At 41.3% G+C, this 25237-nt stretch overlaps 1 protein-coding gene across 2 annotated transcripts in view; it reads right to left on the reverse strand.

Moving 5' to 3' along the window:
* Positions 1-25237, reverse strand: part of LOC307043034 (neurotrypsin) — a 158772-nt gene that overhangs the window by 91336 nt on the left and 42199 nt on the right. Inside the window, exons 6-8 of one of the 2 annotated variants that reach the window (XM_079687223.1) lie at positions 11555-11702; positions 10478-10656; positions 7104-7245 (exon numbers count right to left, since the gene is read on the reverse strand). In XM_079687223.1, the coding sequence (XP_079543349.1) occupies positions 7104-7245; positions 10478-10656; positions 11555-11702 (469 nt within the window). The remainder of the gene's footprint in view (positions 1-7103; positions 7246-10477; positions 10657-11554; positions 11703-25237) is intronic. The other variant, XM_079687224.1, reaches the window with a different exon arrangement.

Consider the following 25237-nt stretch of genomic DNA (forward strand, 5'->3'; position numbering starts at 1 on the left):
CCAACAAACACCTTGTAGCTGCAAGAGTCGGATGTTATCCATGATAGGACGGTGGTTGACTCTGGCCAGAGGGTCACCGACTGTAGAGGAATAGTGAGTTCGGTACTAAGGAGGTTGGCCAGTTGGGCACCAGATAGGGCTGCACCTGCATCTCCAGATTAACAGCAGCATGAAAATAACCTGCCGAAAGTGCCGATGCTCCATGGCGGAGGCTCGGGTAGAAATAGCCGGATAGCCCCTTAATGTCTGACCAATGGTTGAACAGCATTTCCGTGCACATATTTAATCGTGATTAATCCCATGATTGTCCATAGTTAATCGTGATTAATCCCAAATTAATCGCACATTTTTTATCTGTTCTAAATGTATCTTAGAGGAATATTTTTCAAGTTTTTAAGACTCTTATCAACATATGAGTGGACAAATGTACTTTATGCAAATGTTTATTATCATTTGAACAATGACAAATATTCTCATGAATATTAAACACAACAACCTCTGAACATTACAAATGTTCGCCTCAATTCAACCTGGAACCTCTTTCATACAATAATACAATATAAAGTGTGTGTGTGTGTATTTGTGTGTGTGTGTGTGTGTGTGTGTGTGTGTGTGTGTATGTGTATGTGTATGTGTGTGTGTGTGTGTGTGTGTGTGTGTGTGTGTGTGTGCGCGTGTGTGTGTGTGTGTGTGTGTGTGTGTGTGTGTGTGTGTGTGTGTGTGTGTGTGTGTGTGTGTGTGTGTGTGTGTGTGTGTGTGATGGATCGTTGGAGCTATGTGCAACTCAAGGCATATGCTCGAACGGGAGCTGCCTGGACGCTGCAATCATGTTGCGCGCACTATCCGTGCTGAGTGTGCTGACTTTTCGTACAATGTCCCACTGTCTGGCTACCTGCATAAAGTCAAGTGCTCGGCGCAGTTGTCGGCGAAATGTTGCTCCTCTGTTTTCATTGAAACAGCTCCTTATATCCGTTAGCGCAGCTAGCTAGCACCAGATGCTAACAACAACAATACACGTAAGGTCTCTCTCTCGCTCGCTCGCGCCACACATACACACACCCTCTCGGTCCTCCCGATGGCCAGTCGGTGCCTGCCGGTGAGCGTGGAAGTGTGGTCTGCCACAAGCAGACGGCAGGAGCGGGGCTGTCAGCATCAGCTTGTAGATGGTATTTTGAACTTGATGCGCTCTGAAACTATGGGGCGGCCGAGGACAAAAAATACACATGCGTTAATCGCGTTAAAATAATAATAATAATAAAAAAAAATGAGTTATTAACGCGTTAACTTGACAGCCCTAGTTTAACGTTTATAGTCCGTTTGAGTTTTGCCCATTTCAACGCAAACCAAACCTTCTGAAAGATGGAACAATGTAACAAACTGTCGTCTGTTGCGCACCAGAAAACGGACTATTAGGTGTGAATGGGACCTATAGGCTGAAGTCGAATAGTCCATTTAGCTTAGGAACCTTCCTAACGGAGTGAAATGACCCGGAAGTCCCTCAGTGGCAGCCATGATAAGTGCCGTTCGAATTCTCTAGATTATAGGAAAGGAGGTTTCAAACTTCCTTTATAACCTCCTTTAGCTTAGCAACCACTGGACCTCCCTTGACGAAAGGAGAGGAGAAAATGCTGCCCCATAATGCCTTGCAGCCGCAGCATTTTGTATGACTGTCAACAACACACTCTTTAATGTTCTGGATCCAAGCAACACAGATGGTGTCAGAGTACCTAAAGCACCTCTGCAAACCCCTTTGACCTTTAAGGCCATTTAACATTACAACTACTTAACTCAATACACCATTCAGCATTGATGTTCATTACAAATCATGAGGCCCCCACTCACCACTGCTCCCTGTATTATGTGGTCGGTACATCTCGATGCGTAGACTTAAAGGGCTAGTTTGGACAGTTTGAAGTGTGTTTCTATGAGAAACTCATTCATAGAGTAATACCTACACTAGATGGCAGTTTATAGAAACACAAGAGGACCAGCATTGAAGCTAGGCAATGTAAGGCTGTGGGGTGGCAGCAATTTAACTTATTTTAGACAACTAAAAACATCAGTATCAGTTTAAGTGTATGTCATGTTTAAAACCTACACTTCTACTTAAATATATTCATTAAATGGTATGGTTAGGTACAGGGCCGGACTGGGACAACAAGTCAGGCCGGGAATTATACACCCAGCCAGCCCACTACCAGTTTTTTGTGCCATTTTGCTGGATTTATTTGTCAATATTTACAGCGTTGCTGCCCATGTGATAGCCCTCTAAATCTACTACCCAAAAATAAACATATGGAGATGGGTTACTATTTAAAAAATAAATGCAAATCTATTTAGGAACCTATTCACGTGAACATATTTTTAAGTGGGGGCGGACCTCAAATCCTATAGGGGGGTCTGGGTGCATGCTTTTTTTTAAATGTTGGACTTAAATGCATCAATCTGGTGCACTTTGAGGGGGAAATAAAGAGACTACACCCATATGAAACAGAACTGTATACATTTAAATAATCATAACATCATAAGAACATGGCCATAACCAATAACATACCATATCCAATATGAAAAACATTGAAACTTGTTTATTTATTTGTTTTTGATTCATTTATAGTTCTGAGTGTGTCTCCTGCATCAGCCTCCTGTCTCCCTCCTCTCCTCCCTTCTCCTCTTTGAGGCAGCAGCAAAGACTAGTTTTAGCTCTCAACAAGTTTTAAAAGTGTATTTTACCTTTTTTCACCTAACGTTTTTTTATTATTATTCATGCATATTTTACTAATCACTCCCCCTTCAAATGGAAATATGTGTTTACACAAAGCAGGGCTGCCAACACGCATTGAGCGTGAGAGTCACGCAATTAACCCATATCTCACGCACTCATGCCACACTTGCCTTTCCTCACGCTAAGTTTTCGTCCACAATAAATGTATATAAAAGTAAAGTGAAGGAACAGCAAACCGAGCGGTCTACGAAATGAGACGGTCTTCTGGCTTAGTTCAGTAAAGTTGGAACAACGATATTGGGAGATTTCACGGATCAATAACTCATGAACAAAACGTTATTCAGACACAAATGACGTCTCCTAAGTACCGTGGTAAGGTTGACAACAAACTACAATCACAGTTTCATCAAAAAAAGCCAATACGTGCCGTCATCCGAGCTGGACACATTACATTGGTCTCTTATCTGCAGCCGTAGAAGAAACGAGTGCTCAGGGACCGTCTGCAAAGTGCAACTCCGAAAAAAGAGAATACAATAATATTAAATCACTATTATACAGCTTATTACTACCAAACTCACTACACACATCAATAGTCTCCTGTGTGTCATACTACAGCAAGGAGTTTGGAAGAATATGCTTTTTGAATAATTTTGGGGAATATTTATTATGTAAAATCTTCAATAAATATGGCATCATCTTCAATAACTTTACTGTTAGACAGTATATTTCTACCAAACTCACTATTTGCATTGTTGTTGTTAGCATCTGGTTAGCTTAACGGATATTAAAAGCTGTTTCTAAAACAAGGAAAAGGAGAGCTCTGTCAGACTGAGAGATAACTACAGCTCAGTGAGGTAAGGGACTCTCTGTTTAGATAGTTAGACTTTAGTCTAGTTATCTCAGTGGGTCTCAAACGTTTTGGTCACCATTTATGAGAATAAATGAAAAATAGTTATGAAATACTATGACAGTAAAACAAGAATACAGTTTAAAAGGTGAGTGATTTGTAAAATATCTATAAAGAAAAAGAAAATCTGTTTTCCATAAATTCATTTTGCTCTGAAAGAGCACCAGGTAGATGCATTTGACTTCAATATTGAAAAAAAAAATATTCCCGGGGGAGGTGAGGACCCCCCCCCCCCCCCCCCCCCACACACTTATAAAATAGCACTTTACCTCTGCTTACACCTATATGCTATTTTATATGCTATGAGCTGATTATCGAGCCTTCATTGTAAGAGTCGTGGGTAATTCTTGAGAAAGCAGTCGCAAAACAGCTGTGTGATTACTTAAAAAACTATGATTTATTTGAAGATTTTCAGTCTGGCTTTAGAACACAACATAGCACAGAGACAGCTCTGATTAAAGTCACAAATGACATTCTAATAGCCTCTGACAAGGGACTTGTCTCTATTCTTGTCTTGCTCGATCTTAGTGCTGCATTTGATACTATCGACCATGATATCTTATTGCAAAGACTAGAGCACTTAGTTGGCATACAGGGAACTGCTTTAGGCTGGTTTAGGTCCTATCTATCTGAACGCTCTCAGTTTGTACGTGTCAACGATGAATCTTCCATGCAAACCAAAGTTAGCCATGGAGTGCCACAGGGCTCAGTGCTTGGACCTATTTTGTTCACCCTATATATGCTTCCGTTAGGCAATATTATAAGGAATCATTCTGTAAACTTTCATTGTTATGCGGATGATACTCAACTATATTTATCAATCAAGCCTGATGAAATTAATCATCTAAATAAAATTCAAGACTGCCTCAAGGACTTAAAAACGTGGATGACCTTACATTTTTTGATGTTAAACACGACCAAAACTGAAGTTATTGTACTTGGCCCGAAGAATCTACGAAACAAATTATCTAAAGATATATTAACTATGGATGGCATTAATTTGGCCTCCAGTGAGACTGTAAGGAATCTTGGTGTTATATTTGATCAGGATTTATCCTTTAACACCCACATAAAATCAATTTCAAGGACCGCCTACTTCCATCTACGTAACATTGCAAAAATCAGGCATATCTTGCCTCAAAACGATGCAGAGAAACTAGTCCATGCATTTGTTACTTCAAGGCTGGATTATTGTAACTCCTTATTATCAGGGTGTACCAAGAAGTCAGTCAAGTCGCTTCAGCTGATTCAAAATGCTGCAGCTCGTGTACTAACCAGAGTTAGGAAAAGGGACCACATTACTCCTGTTCTGGCTGCCTTACACTGGCTCCCTATAGAACACAGGATAGAATTTAAAATTCTTCTTCTCGCCTACAAAGCCCTTAATGGGCAGGCGCCATCTTACCTTAAAGAACTCATTATACCCTATTGTCCTAGTAGGGCATTGCGTTCCAAGAATGCAGGGTTGTTGGTTGTTCCTAGAGTCTCTAAAAGTACAATGGGAGCCAGAGCCTTTTCTTATCAAGCTCCACTTTTGTGGAATCAGCTTCCAGTTTGTGTTCGGACGGCAGACACCCTATCCGTTTTTAAGAGTGCGCTTAAGACCTTCCTTTTTGATAAAGCTTATAGTTAGGGCTGATTAGATTCAGCCCCTAGTTTTGCTGATATAGGCTTAGTTTGTCGGGGGACATCTTACTTCTTCCTTCTCTCTGTCTATACCTGTGTACTCTCATGTTCCGATTAACCCAGCTTCCCCAAATGTCTTTCTTTTTGGTGTCTATATACGCCGGGATCCGGAGTCATGGATGATCCTGCGGTCCTGTGTCATGGATTGCGAGTCCTGGATCTTGAGTCGTGGCTGTGGTCCTGCATCATAAGTCCTGGATGGATATCCTCGTGGATTCATCTTCTTATTATACACACATGCATTTCCAAACATTTGGACTACCTATGTTGCAAATGTATTATCTTTTCAATTTATACACGGCATCTATTGCACGTCTGTCCGTCCTGGGAGAGGGATCCCTCCTCTGTTGCTCTCCCTGAGGTTTCTCCCATTTTCCCTTTAAACTGTGGGGTTTTCTCTGGAAGTTTTTCCTTGTACGATGTGAGGGTCTAAGGACAGAGGGTGTCGTATTGTCATACTGATATTCTGTATAAACTGTGAAGTCCACTGAGACAAATGTAACATTTGTGATATTGGGCTATATAAATAAACATTGATTGATTGATTGATTGAGTGGGTACACTGTGTATGTAAGTATTCCACTGTAGCGCCCGGTACATTAATGGGAAACCCTAGTTTGTAACACTGTACACATGAACGTTTCTTTTTTCGGTTCACCAAAAAAGAAATCTCACTCCAAGCTGAACTCAAATGTTGGCAGCCCTGCACAAAGGGTGACCAAACCGTTTGAGACCCACAGAGAACTTAGACTAAGTTAACTATCTAAACACTCAGAGTCCTTCACCTGAGCTGTAGTTATCAGTCTCTCAGTCTGACAGGAGAGGACTCCTCCACCTTGTTGACAGCTCATTATATCCGTTAGCGAAGCTAGCTAGCACAAGATGCTAACAACAATACACGTAACCGGTGCGCGCGCTTTACTAAAGCCCTCTCCTCCCGAGCTTGAATGACACACAGAGACCAATCGAGGGCTTTAGTGTATGATCTGTATGAAAGTGGCCATCTCGGCAGGCCACATCATGTAGACAGCCTGTCACCCTCTGTGAGGCAGAGTCAGACCCACATTTGCGCAGCGTTGCGTTCACAATACAAACATAAAAAAAGAATCCTCAGGCCAGCAGGCCACTTAGCAGGCCAGGCTATCGGGAAACCTCCCGGTCCTCCCGATGGCCAGTCCGGGCCTGGATAGGTATCAGAACTCATTCACGCAGCCCAGAGAAAGGAACGTTTTGAATTTAGTTACACAATCTCTCGATTCATTATTTGATCTATGAACCAACGATCATGCACTGTGAGTGAGGACCAATTAATGAGATCAAGGAGAATCTGTTAAATTCCCCTGCAGGGTTTCTTAAGGTCAGATAAGGAATTTAGAAGGCTGAGGAAGGGAGTAAGGACGCAGGACTGAGAATAAATGTCTACACTGCATTGGAAGGAGCCATTTTAGCTTGTTTGGGCATTTGATCAGGACGCTTTATAGACTCATATCTGAGGAGGTATCCCAGGCACATTCAACTCTGAGAAGACCCCTGTGCAGACCCTGAACATGCTGGCTGGTGAGGCGGGGCTGGGGGGCACAAAGACTAGCTTACTTAGCCTGCTTCCACCTGATAAGGGGGACATGGATGGACTTTTAAGGCTCTGAGAATAGCAAACATGTCAGTTTGTTATTCAATCTTTGGGGTTTAAAACATTACTCTCATGTTATTCCCTCAGTGCTTGATATCAGCGCACAGGGTAGTACACGTGTCCTGAGGCCCAGAGGTGTAGCATGGTGCTGCACTGACCTGAAGCCCAGCTGCCTGCACACCACCTGGGCGTTGACTTCAGTCCAGCTGTCATCACACACTGTGCCCCATTCCCCCTGATGGTAGATCTCCACCCGGCCCTCCCAGGGATTGTTTTCCCCCACCAGGCGCACCGCACCGTCTGCTGACACACAGAGCAACAAATTCAGATATAAGATCACAATATGGGAGGATTGTCAGTCAGAAGATAAGTCAGATGCAACTGAAGGGAAAAGCACTAAAGTGATATATATGATATGCGTTAATCGCACATTAAAATAATTAGTGCCGTTAAAAATCTTTTTGCGTTAACACGTTAAATTGACAGCCCTAGTAAATTGACATAGTATGTAAATTGACATTTAATGTTATTGCAGTGCATTGTCATGGCTCACCTCTGCTTTTATCACTGTTTTTATTTATTTGTGTCTATTTGATTACTGCAGTTAGAGATGCCAACACAATTTCGTTATACCTATGTATGATGACAATAAAGATATTCTGATTCTGATTGTCACAACATCCTGGTGCAGATCAGCACGACACAAGATTCAAAAGTAGCCCCGAAGCAGCAACAGCCTTTACAGGCTTCTTCATCTGTTTTCCCCTCCACTCCACAATATTACAGAGCAGATGAGGAGGAGAGAAAGCTGATTGTTGCCGTCAGCTCTCCTATTCTCTACACTAGAACTCTGTTGTGTGAACAGAGCATTGCAGTCCTGACATCTCCTCGCTGGCCCACTTCACATCATGGGACTCTTTGATGACAGCCATGAACTAATGACCCAAATGTGACCTCAACAACTTGTGTACCCAACCCTGCAGAGAACAGTTCCTAGTATTCTCTACCAGCCAATCACAACTCTCGTTTGGGACATCTATAGCTGCTCTTCTATCACAGCGAGGGTTACTGCGTATATACCCTTAGTAGAAATGATGCTGTTTTCTAACCTTTTCTTTCGTTGGTATACAGTGGTGAAAAGTAACTAAGTACATGTACTCAAATACAGTACTTAAATAGAATTTTACTGGACCTGTACTTTACTTGAGTATTTCATTTGTTGCTACTTTGTACAGTTCAGAGGTAAATCATGTACTTTTACTCGTATTTAATACCTTTAGTTACTTTACAGATGTGGATGAATGATGTGAAATATAACCAAGTGTTAAATCAGACTTTAGTTCCACCTGGAGTAAATCCACAAGCTACCCTGCAGTATACAAAGTCATTCAAACTAGCTGCACCTTCACCAGCTTTGAGAACACTTTAATGATCAATCATTATAAAACATATCATATATATTATTCTGAAATGGACCAATCTGCACAATGACTAATTTATTTGTGGCTCTTTAAAGAGCCTGTGACACGAACCCAACAACTGTTGTGCAATGAAATAGTGGGCTACTAGTAATCTCGAACCGTCAGTTTAAAAAAGAAAAAGCGATACCGTTCCGATAAATATAAATAATTTCGAACATCGCGGGAAAATTCCTTCGACTCATTTTGAGGTTTTGGGGGAAGCCGGAAGTGACGTCAATGCGGGAACGCTTCACTGTGCGGCGAGAGAGCCAAACAAGGACAAAGTGTGTTGTCATGCGTAGAAATGGTGAATTAGTGAGTTTAGGCACGTTAATAACGTTTTAATGAAGTTGACTACAGTATATTCATATTTGTCAGTGCTTTCATGTCAATTCGGCGAACATAAACATAAATGATCGTGGTGAAGATGATGATTAAATTAGGATTAAAAATCGGTAGTGAGAGCTGCTGAATTTCCTCCCGTCGGATGTGATATAAAAACAAATCGATTATTTTTGTAGTTGTAAACTCAAGTGGATGAAACTACATTTATTAGTGCTTTCATGTCAATTCGGCAAACATATGATACATTAAATCATCGTGAGGATGATGATTTAAAAATCTTTTGTTTGAGCCGGTCTGCATTTCCTGATGAGAAGACAAACCTTAGCTTTTTGTAGTTGCAGTCAGTGGTGTAGTGGGCGTTGGACGCGGGGGTACGCCGTACCCCCACTTATTTGAAGCATGATTTCTTTTTTTAATAGTCTCATACATCTAAAATCATTGCCAGTGTTATCAGTTGCAAGTGTGTGTTTGTTGTAATAATGACGAAAACATAATAGGCAGATTTCACAGTAATTATAATAAAAACGTAGCTCAAGCATTTATGCAACTTGATTTGAAGCGTGTGTGTGTGAGGGGCAGAACTGTGTGTGTACGGTGACCAGGTGTCCCGCACTGTGCGGGACTGCACACACAGCATTTTTATTATTTGTCCCCCGTCCCACACATTGAGACTATGTCCCGCATTTGAGTGATAGTCGCGCAGAAAGGCCGGATCGGTTCGCTGACAGCCGGCACCGCCCTTTATTATTATATTGTCTAAACGGCATCATGTAAGTTGCGCTGACAGGCGACACAGAGGTCCCCAAGCCCCCCCCCGTTGACAGTTCAGGAGAGCGTCCATAGTGTCTCCCGTCCACCCACCACCCCGTTCACCCAGTAAAAACATCCCCACTACACCACTGGTTGTAGTAGTACACCAACATGGATTAAACGTGTGGTTTTTTTTACCACAATGTTGGGGAAATTAATGGATAAAATGCACGGATTATTATTATTATTATAATTATTCCCACTCCGATCGGGACACTAGGTCCACCGTTTCCCCGCAGCGAGGCTCCCCCCGTTGACAGTTTACGTGGGCTGGGCTGGGTGCAGTGGCGGACTGGCCATCGGGACGAATCCCGATGGGCCGGTACCGAAGTGGGCCGGTCGGATAAGTCACTAGCACATCCCCCACTCCCCCCGTTGACAATTTACTAGTGGTACCGAAGTGGGCCGGTCGAGAGTCCCGGGCTGATTTTTGGTCCCAGTCCACCACTGGCTACATGACCGTATGATCGCCCATATTGACGCACCTAATTCCTAAACTTCTAACAAATACAAAATAAACCGATCCTTCAGCCTCATATGAGCTCTCAGACACGTTCAAAATTAAACTGTCATCGCTATCTGAGCTTGCTGCTGTGTGCCCCATCGTGCGTTTACATGCAGATGCTGGGATCCTGAACGGTGCAGCTGGAGCGCTGTGCCCGCAATGACGTCACACATAATTTGGCGGGACTTGAAGAATCCCCGAGAAAATCTAGAAAATTGTCAACATTGAAGGGCAGATTAATGGTTATCAAAGTACAAATATCCAAAATCAGTTCAGTAATGGTTTTCAAGGGGACAATATTTACTCAAATTGATGGGTTTGGATGATTTGGGAAACTCGTGTCACAGGCTCTTTAAGTATATTTTGATGGACAGGATTGATCCCAGTCTGATGACAGTGTGTGTTCTCTGACCTGTGTGAGGGTTGCAGGAGACCCCTGCATCCTCCATGTGGTCACAGTTGTGTCTCTCCCACATGTTATGAGGACACTCCTCCAGGGAGAGCTCATTGCCCGAACACTCAACCCCATCCAGGAAGATGGGACCTGCCCCCTGGCCGAAGTGGGCCCATGTCCACGCCTTGGCCACGCCCCTGTTGGTCAGGGAAAAAAAAGCCACAAGGTGACAACACATAAAATATGTAAATATTAAAATATGAGGGTAAATGCTACTTAGTGCGCAATATACTGTTGTTTACAGTACTATATTAAATAGATTTAACAATATATAACAATGTTTGTTTTTGCATCCTGACGTTTCTACTCTGTCAGCGATGGGGGAATCACAGACCACCATAAACACTGTAAACAGCATACAAAATATCAAAACATTCCACACCCCGGTTTGTGTAGTTGTGAAAATATGTTACAATGCCAAATATAGCTTCTAGAACAGAGAACTGAATAATTTAAACTGCATGAAAGTCTGTCCTGAGTTGTCTTAATGCATGGTTTGGTGAATAGGGAACTAGAGAATACATTGGGGAAAGGGGAGATGTTGGCACGGACAATATCTATAATATATATGCTAAAATATGTAACTACCTCATGAGAATACGGTACAGGTTTAAGGAGAAAATATTATTTTTCCAGCTGTGTCCTGATGGTTTCACAGTGTTCTTATAATTATTCTGTTTGTGGTTTCTCTTCAGTTAAATATTTCAATAGTCTACATTTACATTGAGTTTTTTCTATCTGTAATTTATATTTCTCATTCCACTGCTCAGTAAGATAGTAAGAGTAAAAACGGATCAAATAAAGTGTTGCTCATCATTGTCATGAAATTGTCATGAAGTGTATCAGATATTCACTTTTGATTTAGACACTGCTATTTTGTTCACAATATATTGATACAGTAAGTGTATGATTGCTTCTTGTGTCTGAAGGCAGGTTTACCTCCTGGCTTTTCTGTGTAGCATGTATTCAGACTGAAGCTGAGAACTGAGGACAGAGGCCATTAGGTGATGCAGGAGCACAGCAGGGGTTTCTTACCCCAAGCCCAGCTGGCGGCACACCACCTCAGCATCAATGTCATCCCAGCGGTCATCGCAGATGGTTCCCCACCTGCCGTCCCTGTACACCTCCACACGGCCCTCAAAGTCCTCCAGCGCCCCCACCAGCCTCAAAGGGAGGCCCATGCCTGAGGAACAAAGTGAAGCAACAACTGAGCCAAGACCACAGGAGACATTTCAGAGCCTGCAAACTGAGACCCTATTAGGACAGTTATGACTCTAAAGAGGCCCAAGCTCTATCACCAGAGGTGGGAGAAGTACTCAGATCTTGTACTTTAAATCAAGTAGAAGTATCAGAGTGTAGGAATACTCTGTTACAGTACAAGTCCTGCATTCAAAAAAGTTACTCAAGTAAAAGTAGAAAAGTATTATCATCAAAATATAGTTGAAGTAGCGACAGTAAAAGTAGTCATTGTGCAGATTGGTCCATTTCAGAATAATATATATGATATGTTTTATGATTGATCATTAAAGTGTTCTCAAATCTGGTAAAGGTGCAGCTAGTTTGAATGACTTTGTATACTGCAGGGTAGCTTGTGAATTTACTCCAGGTGGAACTAAAGTCTAATTTAACACTTGATTATATTTCACATCATTCATCCACATATGTAAAGTAACTAAAGGTATTAAATACATGGAGTGGAGTACAAGTACACCATTTACCTCTGAACTGTAGAGCAGGGGTTCCCAAAGTGGGGGTCGCGATATGATTACAAAATAAAAATTGACATTTATTTTTTTATCAATTGTTTTAAACTTAAGCTCGCTCCATTGCGGAGATATTCCCACGACAGGGGTCGCCAGACTCCGGCCAAGGCCGGATTAACCATATGGGCAACCTGGGCAAGTGTATAGCCGAATCACAGCCCCACCCTCACTGATGTCACATTTTGTCACGTGAGCAGAAAAAATGAATGGTGCCGGTAGCCAAACGCCCAGCGGGGCAGCCAAAAGAAAGAAAAAGAAAGAAAAAGAAAAAACGTACCAACAATAAATAGCTTTTTCAAAAAAGCAAAAAGTGACGAAATACGCCAGCAACCAACACAAGGAACAGTGGCGGCGTACGAGGATGTTGTTGAGCTAGCGAGCAATGTTAGCCTTGAACTTAGAGTGCTAACACAGTGGGATGAAGAGGAGGAAAAAGATGAAGACAAGCCTGGTGAGGACGTCACAGAACAGGGTGAAGGTTCGAGTTCTCCCTAGGCGACGGCCTAGTCCGCCAGTGCCAAGGGCCGGCCCTGACTGGAAGGATGTATTGAGATGTGTAGTTGCGGTGATTACATTCTTGAGTGTGAGGGGGCTTCCTTTCCGAGGAAATGACAAACTATTAGGATCCGCACATAACGGGAACTACCTGGGAATCGTGGAGCTGCTCGCGCAGTTTGATCCATTTCTAAAGGGTCATTTGCAGAAGTTTGGCCAGAAGGGACGTGGTAGGACTTCATACTTGTCATCAACTGTCTGTGAGGAGTTCATTGGTTTGATGGGTGATAGAACAAAGGAAGCAATAGCAACAGAACTACAGCGAGCAATGTATTTCTCTCTCATCGTAGATTCTACACGTCGACCAATTAACTTTCGTTTTCCGATTTGTGAGTGAGAAAGGAAAAGTTATTGAGAGATTTATTGTATTTGAACCATAGACTGTATATATAAATGGACGTAGGGTCCGTGACGTCACCCATAGGATTCTGCAGAGTTGCCGAGAAGCCCTTAGTAGGCGGAGTCGGCCACTAACGGCTCGACAGTGACGTCAGAGTTCAACTCCCGCCTACTACAGCCTGTTCCAAATAAGGGCAAAGAGGCGGAGCCAAGGCGGGACATGCTGCCACCGAGCAGAAAGTTCCAGAGCTAGCTGAAGCTAACAAGCTAAGCTAACATGCTCCCCATCTGCACATTGCCGTGGCATTTTACGTTTCTAAGGTAAGCGGACATGAAACTATTCATCAAAACTATAAATTAAAACTGCGGTCGCACATGTGCGCGCAGTGATGAGCGGGCCCTCGCGTCCGTGCGCCTGTCGGGGAGGGCGGCCGGTCGTCCCGGCGTTAAGCAGACGCGCGTGAGTCCTGGGAAATGAGCCGTTTCTCATTTCTATAATTTTCACGTCCCAGACTCCCAGGTCCTCCGGCAGCGACACGGAAACGGATCTCGGCGCGCCGTCTCGAAAGAAATCAAATTTCTCTAAAGGCTCGTCGAGGATCGATCATCGAGGAGGCTGTCTAAGGAGCCATAACCCAGGATACAATGATTTAGAGGAGAAAGGAGAGAGGAATCTTTGGAGGAGCTATAACCAAGGATACACTGATTTAGAGGAGAGAGGAGTATCTCTGGAGCAGCCGTAACCTCTCTGGAGGAGCTATGATCGAGGTCGAGGGTACACTGATGTATTCTCCGGAGACGATTTCAGCCAACAGTGATGTTTAAAAGAGGTGTGACGCATGGCTGGACTTATGTCAACCAAGCACAGCTCTGCAAACTGTTCCCGTTGTGATTATAAGTTATTTGAGATGATCAAATGCGCCTCATACTTTCTGCCCTTTACCGTTTGTTTACTCACTAATCACATCTCCCCTGGATATTAGGCTATTTCTTTTTTAATACAACTGCTTTCATTGTGAGGCGATGTTTACAGTGAGAACAGCTGCTGAGGTCAGTGCAGAAAGCAGAACAGTGTGTATAATCTATATTTCTCAATAGTATGTGACAGGCCTTTATTTCACACTTTATTTGTAGGCTTTAGGAGATATCTACAAATAAACAGTAGATATTTTTCATGAAACCATATAGTGCTTCACATAATAAAATATACAAGGGCTGCACCCTGATATTTAGTATATGCTTTAGGAGCTCTTTTTGTTAGTTGTACAATGTGGTGGTGTGGTTGTGTGTGTGTATATATATATGTGTGTGTGTGTGTGTGTGTGTGTGTGTGTGTGTGTGTGTGTGTGTGTGTGTGTGTGTGTGTGTGTGTGTGTGTGTGTGTGTGTGTGTGTGTGTGTGTGTGTGTGTGTGTGTGTGGCAGACAGGCAGGTGTCAGTAGGTTATCTGACATATAAATGGTAAAAAATTGTACATTCTCCGTTAGCCTACGAGCTCCCCGTTTGAGCGCAGGACTATTCTATCTCAATGTAGCATGAAATTGGATATGCGCTTAACTTGTCCTGGATTGGAATTTTTCCAAACCTTTCCCCAGGAGGAGTTTGCAATAATGTGCTTAAAATGCATGAGAAACGCACATATTTGAACATTTCCGAGTTTTTGGGGGGCGGGCGGGGCTAATGGAAGGCAATTTGAAATATGTCCAGATTCATAAGAGCAATGTGTATACTGCTTTACCTGAATATTGGAAAACCTATATACGAGAAGTTTGGAGTAATTTTTGGCATGTAAATCGCAGGGCTCTCGACTAACTTTTTTCACCATCCTCCCGGAACCGTCCCGAAATACAATCTAAGCCGTCCCGAAATTAATGTGGACCGTCCCGAATTTAAAATATTAGTTTTTCTACTACTTATCATTAGTTAAAATCATTCAAAGTGACCTTTAACATAAATAAAACATCATACAAATCATTAGATGATAATTCATCAACCTTTTTATTTGAGTAAATCAGTCAATCACATGACAAAGGCCAAATATATTTAAACAAACACACAAACGAGAAAATTACTAATATTGAATCAAATCAAGTCCCATCCAATTAACAAAAAAAATCCAACACTCTGTCCTGAAGACAGAACCCAGAGTAACCACTAACCAGGAGGACAGTCTGTAACACAGTCAGGAGACCTTTACAAACTGCCCCGCCCCCTCGCACACAGACGGGAGAGAGATCTCGTCTGGATTGGAAAGCTCGAAAATACATCATAGACGCATGTTGTAGTCTTATTGCATATTAGAAACGGAGTTGGATAAACTAAAACTGCGATATAATGTTTATGTAGCAATACTACATATGACATATATTTTTTAAATGTCTCCAGTACCGATAAAAAGTCAGATAACGTCGCAGCTTAACGTTACCACTGTCTTTAATAATTCCGGCCCGGGCGGAGCCCGTTTAATACCGGGGCTCGGTACCCATCCATACATGGGGAGAGGCGCAGCATATTGCTAAGGACTAAATACGATGGAGGGTTCTCATATCAGCCTTATTACCCATAGGGGATGAAGTGGAGTAAGTAAATAAAGAGGCCGGCGCTCCAGGGTCTGGTTCTGCTGTGCGTTTTTTTGATGTAACGGTAAAACATTTCAGAATTCCTCCACGGGATACCATTGTCATTTTACATCACTCAACCCGCGAAATACACACACTCAGTACATAGCCTACTGTAGATAGACCCGCGAATTTGCGGGCCAGGAATTTGCGGGCACAGCCAGCTGTGCGGCTGGCTGACAGCACATGGGCACAGCTTACGTATGTGTGTGTGTGTGTGTGTGTGTTTGTGTGTGTTTGTGTGTGTGTTTTTGTGTGTCTGTCTGTGTGTGTGTGAGTGTGTGTGTGTGTGTGTGTTTCGCGGGTTGCTAAATGTTTTGTGTGTTTATGTTGACAAGGATGTTTAATAATTGTGTGCTACACACAACGTGCAGTCGATTTCATTTTCATCGCCGTTTGTAGTAGAGTTAGCAGGGTATTTTTATTTTAAGTCTCGTCCCAAATTCGTCCCAAAATTATTTTGTATCCTCCCTGACTAGTGCTGTGTACCTGGACTCACATTCAGGTTCAGGTCCGGACTCAAGTCCAGAGGTTCAGGTTCAAGTCCGGACTTATAAGTCCGGACTTGTGTAAAGTGGTGTGAGTAACTAAAGTGAACTTACTGTGAGCTAATTATCAATTGAAAATAAACTCATAATCAACTCAAATTCAAACTCGTCAGGTTTATTGTGCCCCCTTCCAACTTGTGTCTACACCATGTCTTTTCTAGAACTCTACATGTGTTACTTACTAACTACACAACACAACTACATACATAGTGATGTACATACAAGACTCAATATGCAAGAGTACAAGTCTATGTGTTCTTGTTCAAGAACAACAACATATTGACATTGTCTGGGTGAAGTGTTGCTCTTTCGGCAGACACTATATCACCATACATACAAAGGAGTTAGCTTAGCTACACTACCAAATATGGCAACCAGCATCCCACGCTGTCAGTGTCCAGCTTCCCTTGACGTCACACAGATCTCGCGAGCAGTTGCGATATTTTACGAGACTTCGTGAGCTCAGTAATGGCCGCCATATCAGAAGCCAAAACAATGTTTTTCGTCTTTTCTCAGCGCAAATTTCTCGATCTATGGAAGGTTTTAGATGGTTTAGAACAAAAAGGAGAATATACGTAAGTACCGGTTCCCGACGTTCCGGTTTTAACCGTACTTGAACCGAAACTTTTTACAAGTCCAGTACCGGTTCGGCATACCGGTACGCAGCACTATCCCTGACACTATTTTTTTCGGCCCCGGGACGACGGGACGTCCTTAAGCTCGAGCCCTGGTAAATCGTCAAAAATGGTGTATTCACTGTAAGCTTACGACCTCCCCGATTGAGCTAGCAACTATTTTCTTCGTAATTTAGCATCACATTGGAAATGGGCTGAACTTGTCCTGGATTAGAATTATTCCGATCATTCCCCTTGGAGGAGTTTGCAGAAATGTCCTTAAAATGCATGAAAAACACAAAACCTTCAAAATGGCCAACTTTCTCGGGGGTGGGGCTAATGGAAGGCAATTTGAAATATGTCCACAATCATAAGAGCAATGTGTATACAGCATTTCGTGAATATCGGAAAAATTATATGCGAGTAGTTTGGAGTAATTTGCGACATGTAAATCGTAAAAAATTGTGTATTCGCTGTTAGCTTACGACCTCCACGATTGAGCCATTAAACATTTTCTTCTCAATTTAGCATCATATTGGATAGGGGCTGAACTTGTGCTGGATTGGAATTTTTCCGATCATTCCCTTAGGAGGAGTTCGCAAGAATGTGCTTAAAATGCATGAAAAACACACATTTTTCAAAATGGCCAACTTCCTGGGGGGCGGGGCTAATGAAAGCTATTTACAAATATTTCCGGAACTCCATGAGGAATGTCTGTGGCAAAATTCGTGAAGTTCTGAGAAACTACATGTGACTACCACACAATAGGGGGCGTTAGTGAGCAGTTTTTTGGAAAAATTACATTTTCTTTTTACATTCTCGAAAAGGTTGTGGGCTTTGACGTGTCTCCCAGGTTTTGCATTCTGAAGCACATTTTAGCACATCGTCATAATAAAAAAAGTACAGGCCACGCCCACATTTGTCATTTGTTGTGACACTTTAAATATAAGTTTATACTCATCCCCAGAGTATGTCTAAAAAAAAATATATATATTTCGTCCATCAGTTCATGAGTTATACATTTGTCATGTTTTTGGCGCCCCCTATAGTCCAAAATTAAAATGACTTGTTGTGCCTACTCCCCAATACAAACTGAACCTTACCACCAAAATGTGTGTTTTTTTGGTACATTGTTGATAAGTTATGAGTATTTCTATCTAAGTCCCGCCTTTTTGCAAACACTTTTAGTGTAATCACGGACACATTTATCGACTGAACATGCTCATTTCCTACGATGATGTGTCTGACCCTCCAACGATACTGTATACTGAGTTTGGTGTTGTAATCTTTATTTTAGAAATGTTAGTGAATATTTAACTGTTTTTGAAATTATGCTAATTAAAACAAAAAAAAGCTGGCGGAGCTTAGGGGTTCAAGGAGATTATATGTAGAGCAGGTCCACCCGAAAAAGTGTGCAAAATGTCAGGTCATTCAGAGTTACGGTGCGACTTGGTACATCTTTCCAAAAATGGAAATGGCCATAGGTGGCGCTAGAGAGCATGCTGGACAATTTGAACACATTGAGTCCAGAATATTGTAGTTTTCACCGATTCTGGAATCCGTGCAAAATTATACAACTTTTGAAGCATCCTAAAGACCTCAAAAACAGGAAACGCCAGTAGAAAAATAAGAAGAATTCCTCCAATAATAATAGGTTCCTCGCACTTCGTGCTAGGACGCCGTTGGGTCCTAGCGCTCCGTGCTCGGGCCCTAATAATAATCTAAGTTATTGAGTTTTTAGCATAATACTTCAGAATCTTAAAATCCCTTAACATTTCTATGCAATTGTGCTAAATTCAACACTGGAATCAAGCAAATATTAATATGTTTGCATGACATTAGTTATTTATATTTTGATATCACTTAACTATACGTTTAATACATTTAAGTCAAGCTAAGGTACATGTGATTGCAGCTAGTTAGTGCTCTTACCTGTGAGGCCTCCTCCAAACAGCATAATAACCAGACTGTATCATTAAAATTACCAGTTCTAGATCCTTGACTTTAGACAAAAAATTCAAAAGACAACATGTATTTAAAGACCAATCTTTATTTGAATGTGCCTCTTAACCTGATATATTAGTTATACAGTAATAGTATTAACAATCTAAAAAAACTGAGCAACTCAACAGTCAACTTTATGTTTCTTATTGTCTAAAGCAGGGGTGGGGAACCTGCGGCCCCCGGGCCGTATACGGCCCGCGAGACCATTTGGTACGGCCCTCGAGATAATTTATAAACACACGCAAAAAAGAAAAAAATTAAAGAAATCTAGACCGCAAAAAAATTAAACAAGCGAGTGCCTGTTTTTCCTGGCCAAGGTCAGGGTCCTTGAACACAACACAAGCCTAACGTGTCATCACGTGGTATATGTCTCGTCTGACAGGGGTGGATTTCTGACAGAGAGCACCGGAACGCCGCTCCGGCACTTCCAAAAATGTCAGTACCCATAAGGAGCCGTACACATGCCGCAGTTTTTGCGTGGCTGTGTCTTTAGTTGAAAGCCCAGTGGCGATCTGTTCTTCTGTCATACTGATCATACAGTCAATAACTTTGTTGTTATTAGCATCTGGTTAGCTAGCTATGCTAACGAATATAAGAAGCTTTTTCTCCAACCAGTGAGGTAAAGGCACATCTTTATATGATCATTATAGTTATTATAAAAAAATAAGAGAAAAAGGTAAACAGGTATAAAATACTATATGAGAGTAAAACACTTGTTATTAATAAACAAGAATACAGTTTGCAAGGGGAGTGATTTGTAAAATATCCATAAAGAAAAAGAAATCTGCTTACAGTTCTGTTTCATATGGATGTTGAGATATGTATCCATAGAGCTCCTAGTTTTGGACTCAAAGTGCACCAGATCGATGCTTTTAGCTTCAACATTTAAAAAATAATCTTCCCGGGGGAGCATCCTCCCAGACCCCCCTAGAGGAGGTTAGGTCCCCCCCCCCCCCCCCCCCCCCCCACACACACACTTTAATCATGTCCACATGGATAGGAAACTAAATACATTTGCATCTTGTGTCCAAATCTTTCTGTTTTGGTGGTCATGCCACAACCGTGCACGTGAATGCATGCACGAGTCATGGTAAGATATCTGGATTGAGAGGTTGCTTTTTCTTTGCACAGCATGAAAGAAAGGCCAAATGAATTGGCTGTGATTTTAGTATTTTTAAGCAGAGGTCAATAATTTGTACGGCCCTCGGACGATGTTGGAAAAATGTAAATGGCCCTTGAGAGGAAAAAGGTTCCCCACCCCTGGTCTAAAGCATTTATTATTTTAATTTTCCCCCTCTCATATTCAGTTTGGACGGATTGAGACAGCGTGGTGTCCAGAGAGCTGCAGAGACTTCAGAGAGAAACCTCTGTGTGATGGACGTCCTGTCTGTTGGCCCGGAGAGGACTGAGGGTCTTTCCTCAGCGAGGAGGACCAGGCCTGAGGGAGGAGCCCATGCTGGGCATAGCTGATACCAACTGCACAGGCCTAGTCTGTCACTTTATTTGACTAAATGTATTTACTTATACATATAATAGGTTTACACCTTCTGTCCATATGTGCTTTTTATTTAAAACATTTGATTAACTTTTGGTTCACAATTCAATAAATTGTATTTGTATTTGCACTCCTTTCGTCCATTATTCTTACTGAAAATGTTAGATTACACATTCACATCTGACTGAAGATTGGCCCTATTTATTTGTGACGTTGCAAACTCTGCGGTACAAGGCACAAGTGATGTGAAGCTCATAAAGCGAGGCAAATAGAAATAATCAGCCGATGGAGTGTAGATGTGGAAATAGGTGCATTCGATCAGCTGACTGTTTTTACAATAAAAGTAGTTCCTTCATCTACTGGTCTTAAAATCTCATAGCATCAGCTTTTAAAGTTCCTCTTGGATGTTCTTCTTGACCCTCAGAGAACGAGAAAATGTTGTGTCTTTCAGGCATATCCTTTCCTAACAAAAATTACAGGAAACATAAGACATATTATTGCAGAAGAAGTATGTTATTTATGAAAGTGATGTGTTTAGGGACTGTAGATATAATTATTTTGTAATTGAAATGTTTTTTTTTTATTTCAACAGTGAGCTACAAAGACAATCAGATTATGAATGAACAGTATGAAGTTCATCAACATTGAAATATATGTTATTATCAAAATAATATTTAACTGTTATCAAAACGTAGTGCAACTGTAGAAGCTTGCTCTGTTGTCTCACTGAAAGAATAACTTTTACAACGTTTTTTACAGACAATATTGAGAGATAAATAGTAGCAGTTCTCACTATGTTTTAAATATCTTTGCCTTCAATACATTAAATTAGAAAGCTGACAAAATCAGATTGCTTGTTAACATCTAAATGTAACTTTTTGCATGGAAAAAACCCTCAACTTAACTGATGTGTAGGTGATCTATTATTTAGTATTGTTTAATGGAATGTATATCAGTGTATTAAAGTCAATACTTCTTTCATTTAAACCAATATCTTTCTTGATTCTTTGTACAGTATGAAAAAAAGAGTATTTGTACCTGAGCTGAAGCTCACTGCTGTGAGGAGTCCAGTTCTCTCTCTCACTCTCTGGTCCAGCCTGTCTGCATCACCTGGACACCTTAAACAAACATATATATGTATATATGATATATATGTAAAGTACCATGTGTACAAACAATATCACTGATTCCCTTCTGTTGAACATGTTGGATTGTGTATTGTCCGAGTCAGGGTCCTTTTTATTCTACTGTAACTTTGGAAGTTGTGTTACCAAGGCTAACTGTTTATTTGATACCCATTTGGTAATGCAATTAATAAAAACAACAAGGTTTGGGTTTGTTCTTCAGATGACTGTGACGTTAACGTGTAAGCTCAATAATGAACTCCAGCTCAACCAACCATATTGTAATATCTCAGTAATCATCTTGAAATAGGACATTAATAATTGTAATATACACACATCTTATTGTGAGGTTGATTTCACATACACTACTTCGACATTAGCTTGTCTACATACTTGAGCATAGCCAATTTAAATTAACCTTAGCGATGCATACAGTTCCTACCTACATAATAATCATCTCTCTAAGTTACAAGGATGACCTTATTTTATCAACCTCAAACAGAAGCTGTTTGTTGTACAGTATTATCCCACTTAACGCTTAACACTTGTCTATTTAGTTTTAACCTTTATATATGCAGTCTATGATTTTAACTTGGAGGCTACTATTAGCATCATTAGCACCGATGTAGCTACCACTCGCTTACACGCTAACCCAAGCCTTAACATTCATTACGTAGCTGATTAAAATCATTAACACATAAATAAGTACTCAAATTTCACTTACCGCAAAACCGCATTCGTGCACCGTCTGTTTCAACCGCAGAGCGAGTCACAATAGTCCGATATATAAGCATGAAGAACAAACAAACACGGCCGGGGGCAAGTTGTGTTCCGTGGATGAGCTGAACAGGCAGAGTGCCTGTAGCTTCACGGAGCAGCTAGCAGAGAGACAAGAAGCTAACAGCAGCAGTCACTTCACAGAGCCGTCACTCAATGTGACCACGCCCTAATTTATGCAAACATTTTAAGACCTAATATAAATAAAAGGGTTGTGTTAGAAAACAATGCACTCACAGATCCATAATCATGAAGGTGGAATCTAACTATATTCATAATAATATTTATTGCATCCATAGGTAGAAACATGTTTTTTTCTGCTATAAAGTTGGGCATTTTAACATGGGGGTCTATTGAAATGTGCTACTTTCTGCAGTAAGTCCCTATCGGCCAATATATGAACTGCAGTGTGTGGCACTTCCGTATTGGCGTCTCGGCTCTTCCACAGAGTTTGACGCTTGATTTGAACCCATTCACAGTCACACTGGGTCCAGTCTGGCTGACTGTGTGATGAAGATGGTCATTGAAATGGGGCTGGATCTCTCAAACTGCCGTGGCCAGGCTTATGACAACGCATCCAACATGTCAGGAAAATATAATGGGCTGCAAGCTCATCTCAAGAAAACTAACCCACTCATACATTACATTCCGAGCGCAGCACACTCCTTGAATTTGGTTGGTGTCAACTGTGTTGAAAATAGCTGTCATGAAGCAAGCCAGTTTTTTGATATACTTGAAGCACTTAATGCTTTTTGCTCTGCTTTTACCCACCAATGGAATAAAGTGTTCACTGAAAACGTCACACTGCTCTGCTGACAATATTTTGGGACACTGTACTGCACCAATTCAATCATCTGCAGGAAACAGCGTCTGAGGGCTTCTTAATATTTAATAAACTATGAATGTTTTATATCCATGTAATGGGAAGAAAATCAGCTAACAGACCTTTTTTTTGTCCAAAAAAAACCCACACAGCTAACGCTCAGCCTCTGAATTAGACATGAGCGAAAAAAGGCTAACAGCGTTTTGCACAAAAACTCACTCATAACCAGTGTTGGGCAAGTTACTTCGAAAATGTAATATATTACATATTACTTATTACTCTCTTTTGAAAGTAATAAGTTACATTACAATATTACTGTCTCTGAAATGTAATGAGTTACACTACTTTAGTTACTTTTTAGTTACTTTCACCAAAATAACCGCAAAAGAATAGCTAGGTATTTTAAATGCTAAAATGTAGTTTAGTGCAGCTCATTATGCATCCAGTGCAGGGCAATGTGGTATAGCATAACAACTGTGTAGGCCCTTAAGGCTACTAACAACTTGTATTACAGGGCTTAGTTGAATACTCAATTCTGATTGTAAATTCTTAACATGTGACACGTTGTTAATACAGCAGTACAGACCGCTGTCAAGGACTATATTGTAAATCAAGGCAAATATTATTTAAACCATGCTCATGGTTTGAAATGGCAAACATTGAAAGGCAAAAGTATTATTAAAACCATGTAGCCTACTACATCATCACCTTGGTCCCATCATATACGCTGGGAAGAGAATATTTACTGTGCTTTAAAACTGGTATCACATCATCATGTGAGGTTGACTTTGTGACCTGGAGAACATTTCAGCTGCAACATCAGCTCGTTGATAATAAGCTTGGGATATGAGATATTTTTGTAGCCATTCGTGGTGAAGGCATCTGTGCTATTGTATGCATTATTTTTGACCCAACATTTCTACAGGCATGTCAGAATATGGTACTATTTTCACATGAATATTCTAGCCATTGTCTATTTTTATACCACAAGCTGCAAAATGACCGCCTTACCCCACTGTACAGGCGGGTAGTTGTTTAGATATACCTGGCACCTGCGGGCCGCAGAGGGGCGGCGTAGTCAGGCGGGAGTAAGCTAGTGTCCACAACGGAGGGTAACGTGATGTCCGCATCTGACCTGTTGCTACTGTCTGCAGTAGATGCAGTGTTGCTGGCGTTTAGTGATGGTTGCTTTAACCATTTTCGTATAAATGATTATCCACAGATCGGATGTGTGTCACTGCTGTGGAAGCACTTTGGAAATGATGCACGCGCAGCGGATCAGGTCACGCGCACCTGACACAATTTGTTGTTTGTATTTTTCGCTACGTTCTCTTTTTTGAATGGTTGCATAACGTTCAACTTCCCCGAAGATCTCGACGCGAAGCCTGAAGGGTAAACACCAGGTTTACTAATCTACCCGCACAATTTGTCCGGTGTCGGAATGTCTCGCGATGTTAGTACATTCTTAAAAAACAAAACACCATTTAATTTCGGGTTAAAATGAGTTGTAACTGCATTACTGAGCATTGTAACGGGTAATATATTACCGACATTTCATTAGTAATGCGTTACATTACTTCGTTACAGCAAAAAGTAATATATTACTGTAACTCCGTTACTTTTGTAACGCGTTACACCCAACACTGCTCATAACACCCTTATTACTTATCATAGCTGCACACCCAACCCATCGATTAGCATCATGAGGAGACACAGAATCGATATGTACACATCATCACTCTATGATAAAAACTGACAACTTTATAAACAAAAACAGACATCAAAACACATGGCGCTAGTTAGCTAAAACGGCAAAATTGATTACCTTTGTCGTTGTCTGGTCAAAAGTGGTCTTCAATGGCATTAAAACGATAAAAACGCTGGTGAAGGTTAATCCATAGGTTAATCCAATGTGTCTGTGTCCCTTTTACATTTTAAATGTCTGATAATCCATAAGCAATAAACCGACTTTTCCATTTTCAGATGTCAGAGCGTGAGCTAGGTTCGCTCTGGCCAAAACTGCATGCGTGAAGCCCCCACTTTTTTTTGTTAACGTTGG

Source organism: Notothenia rossii, assembly GCF_949606895.1.
Source record: "Notothenia rossii genome assembly, chromosome: 6".
NCBI lineage: Eukaryota > Metazoa > Chordata > Actinopteri > Perciformes > Nototheniidae > Notothenia > Notothenia rossii.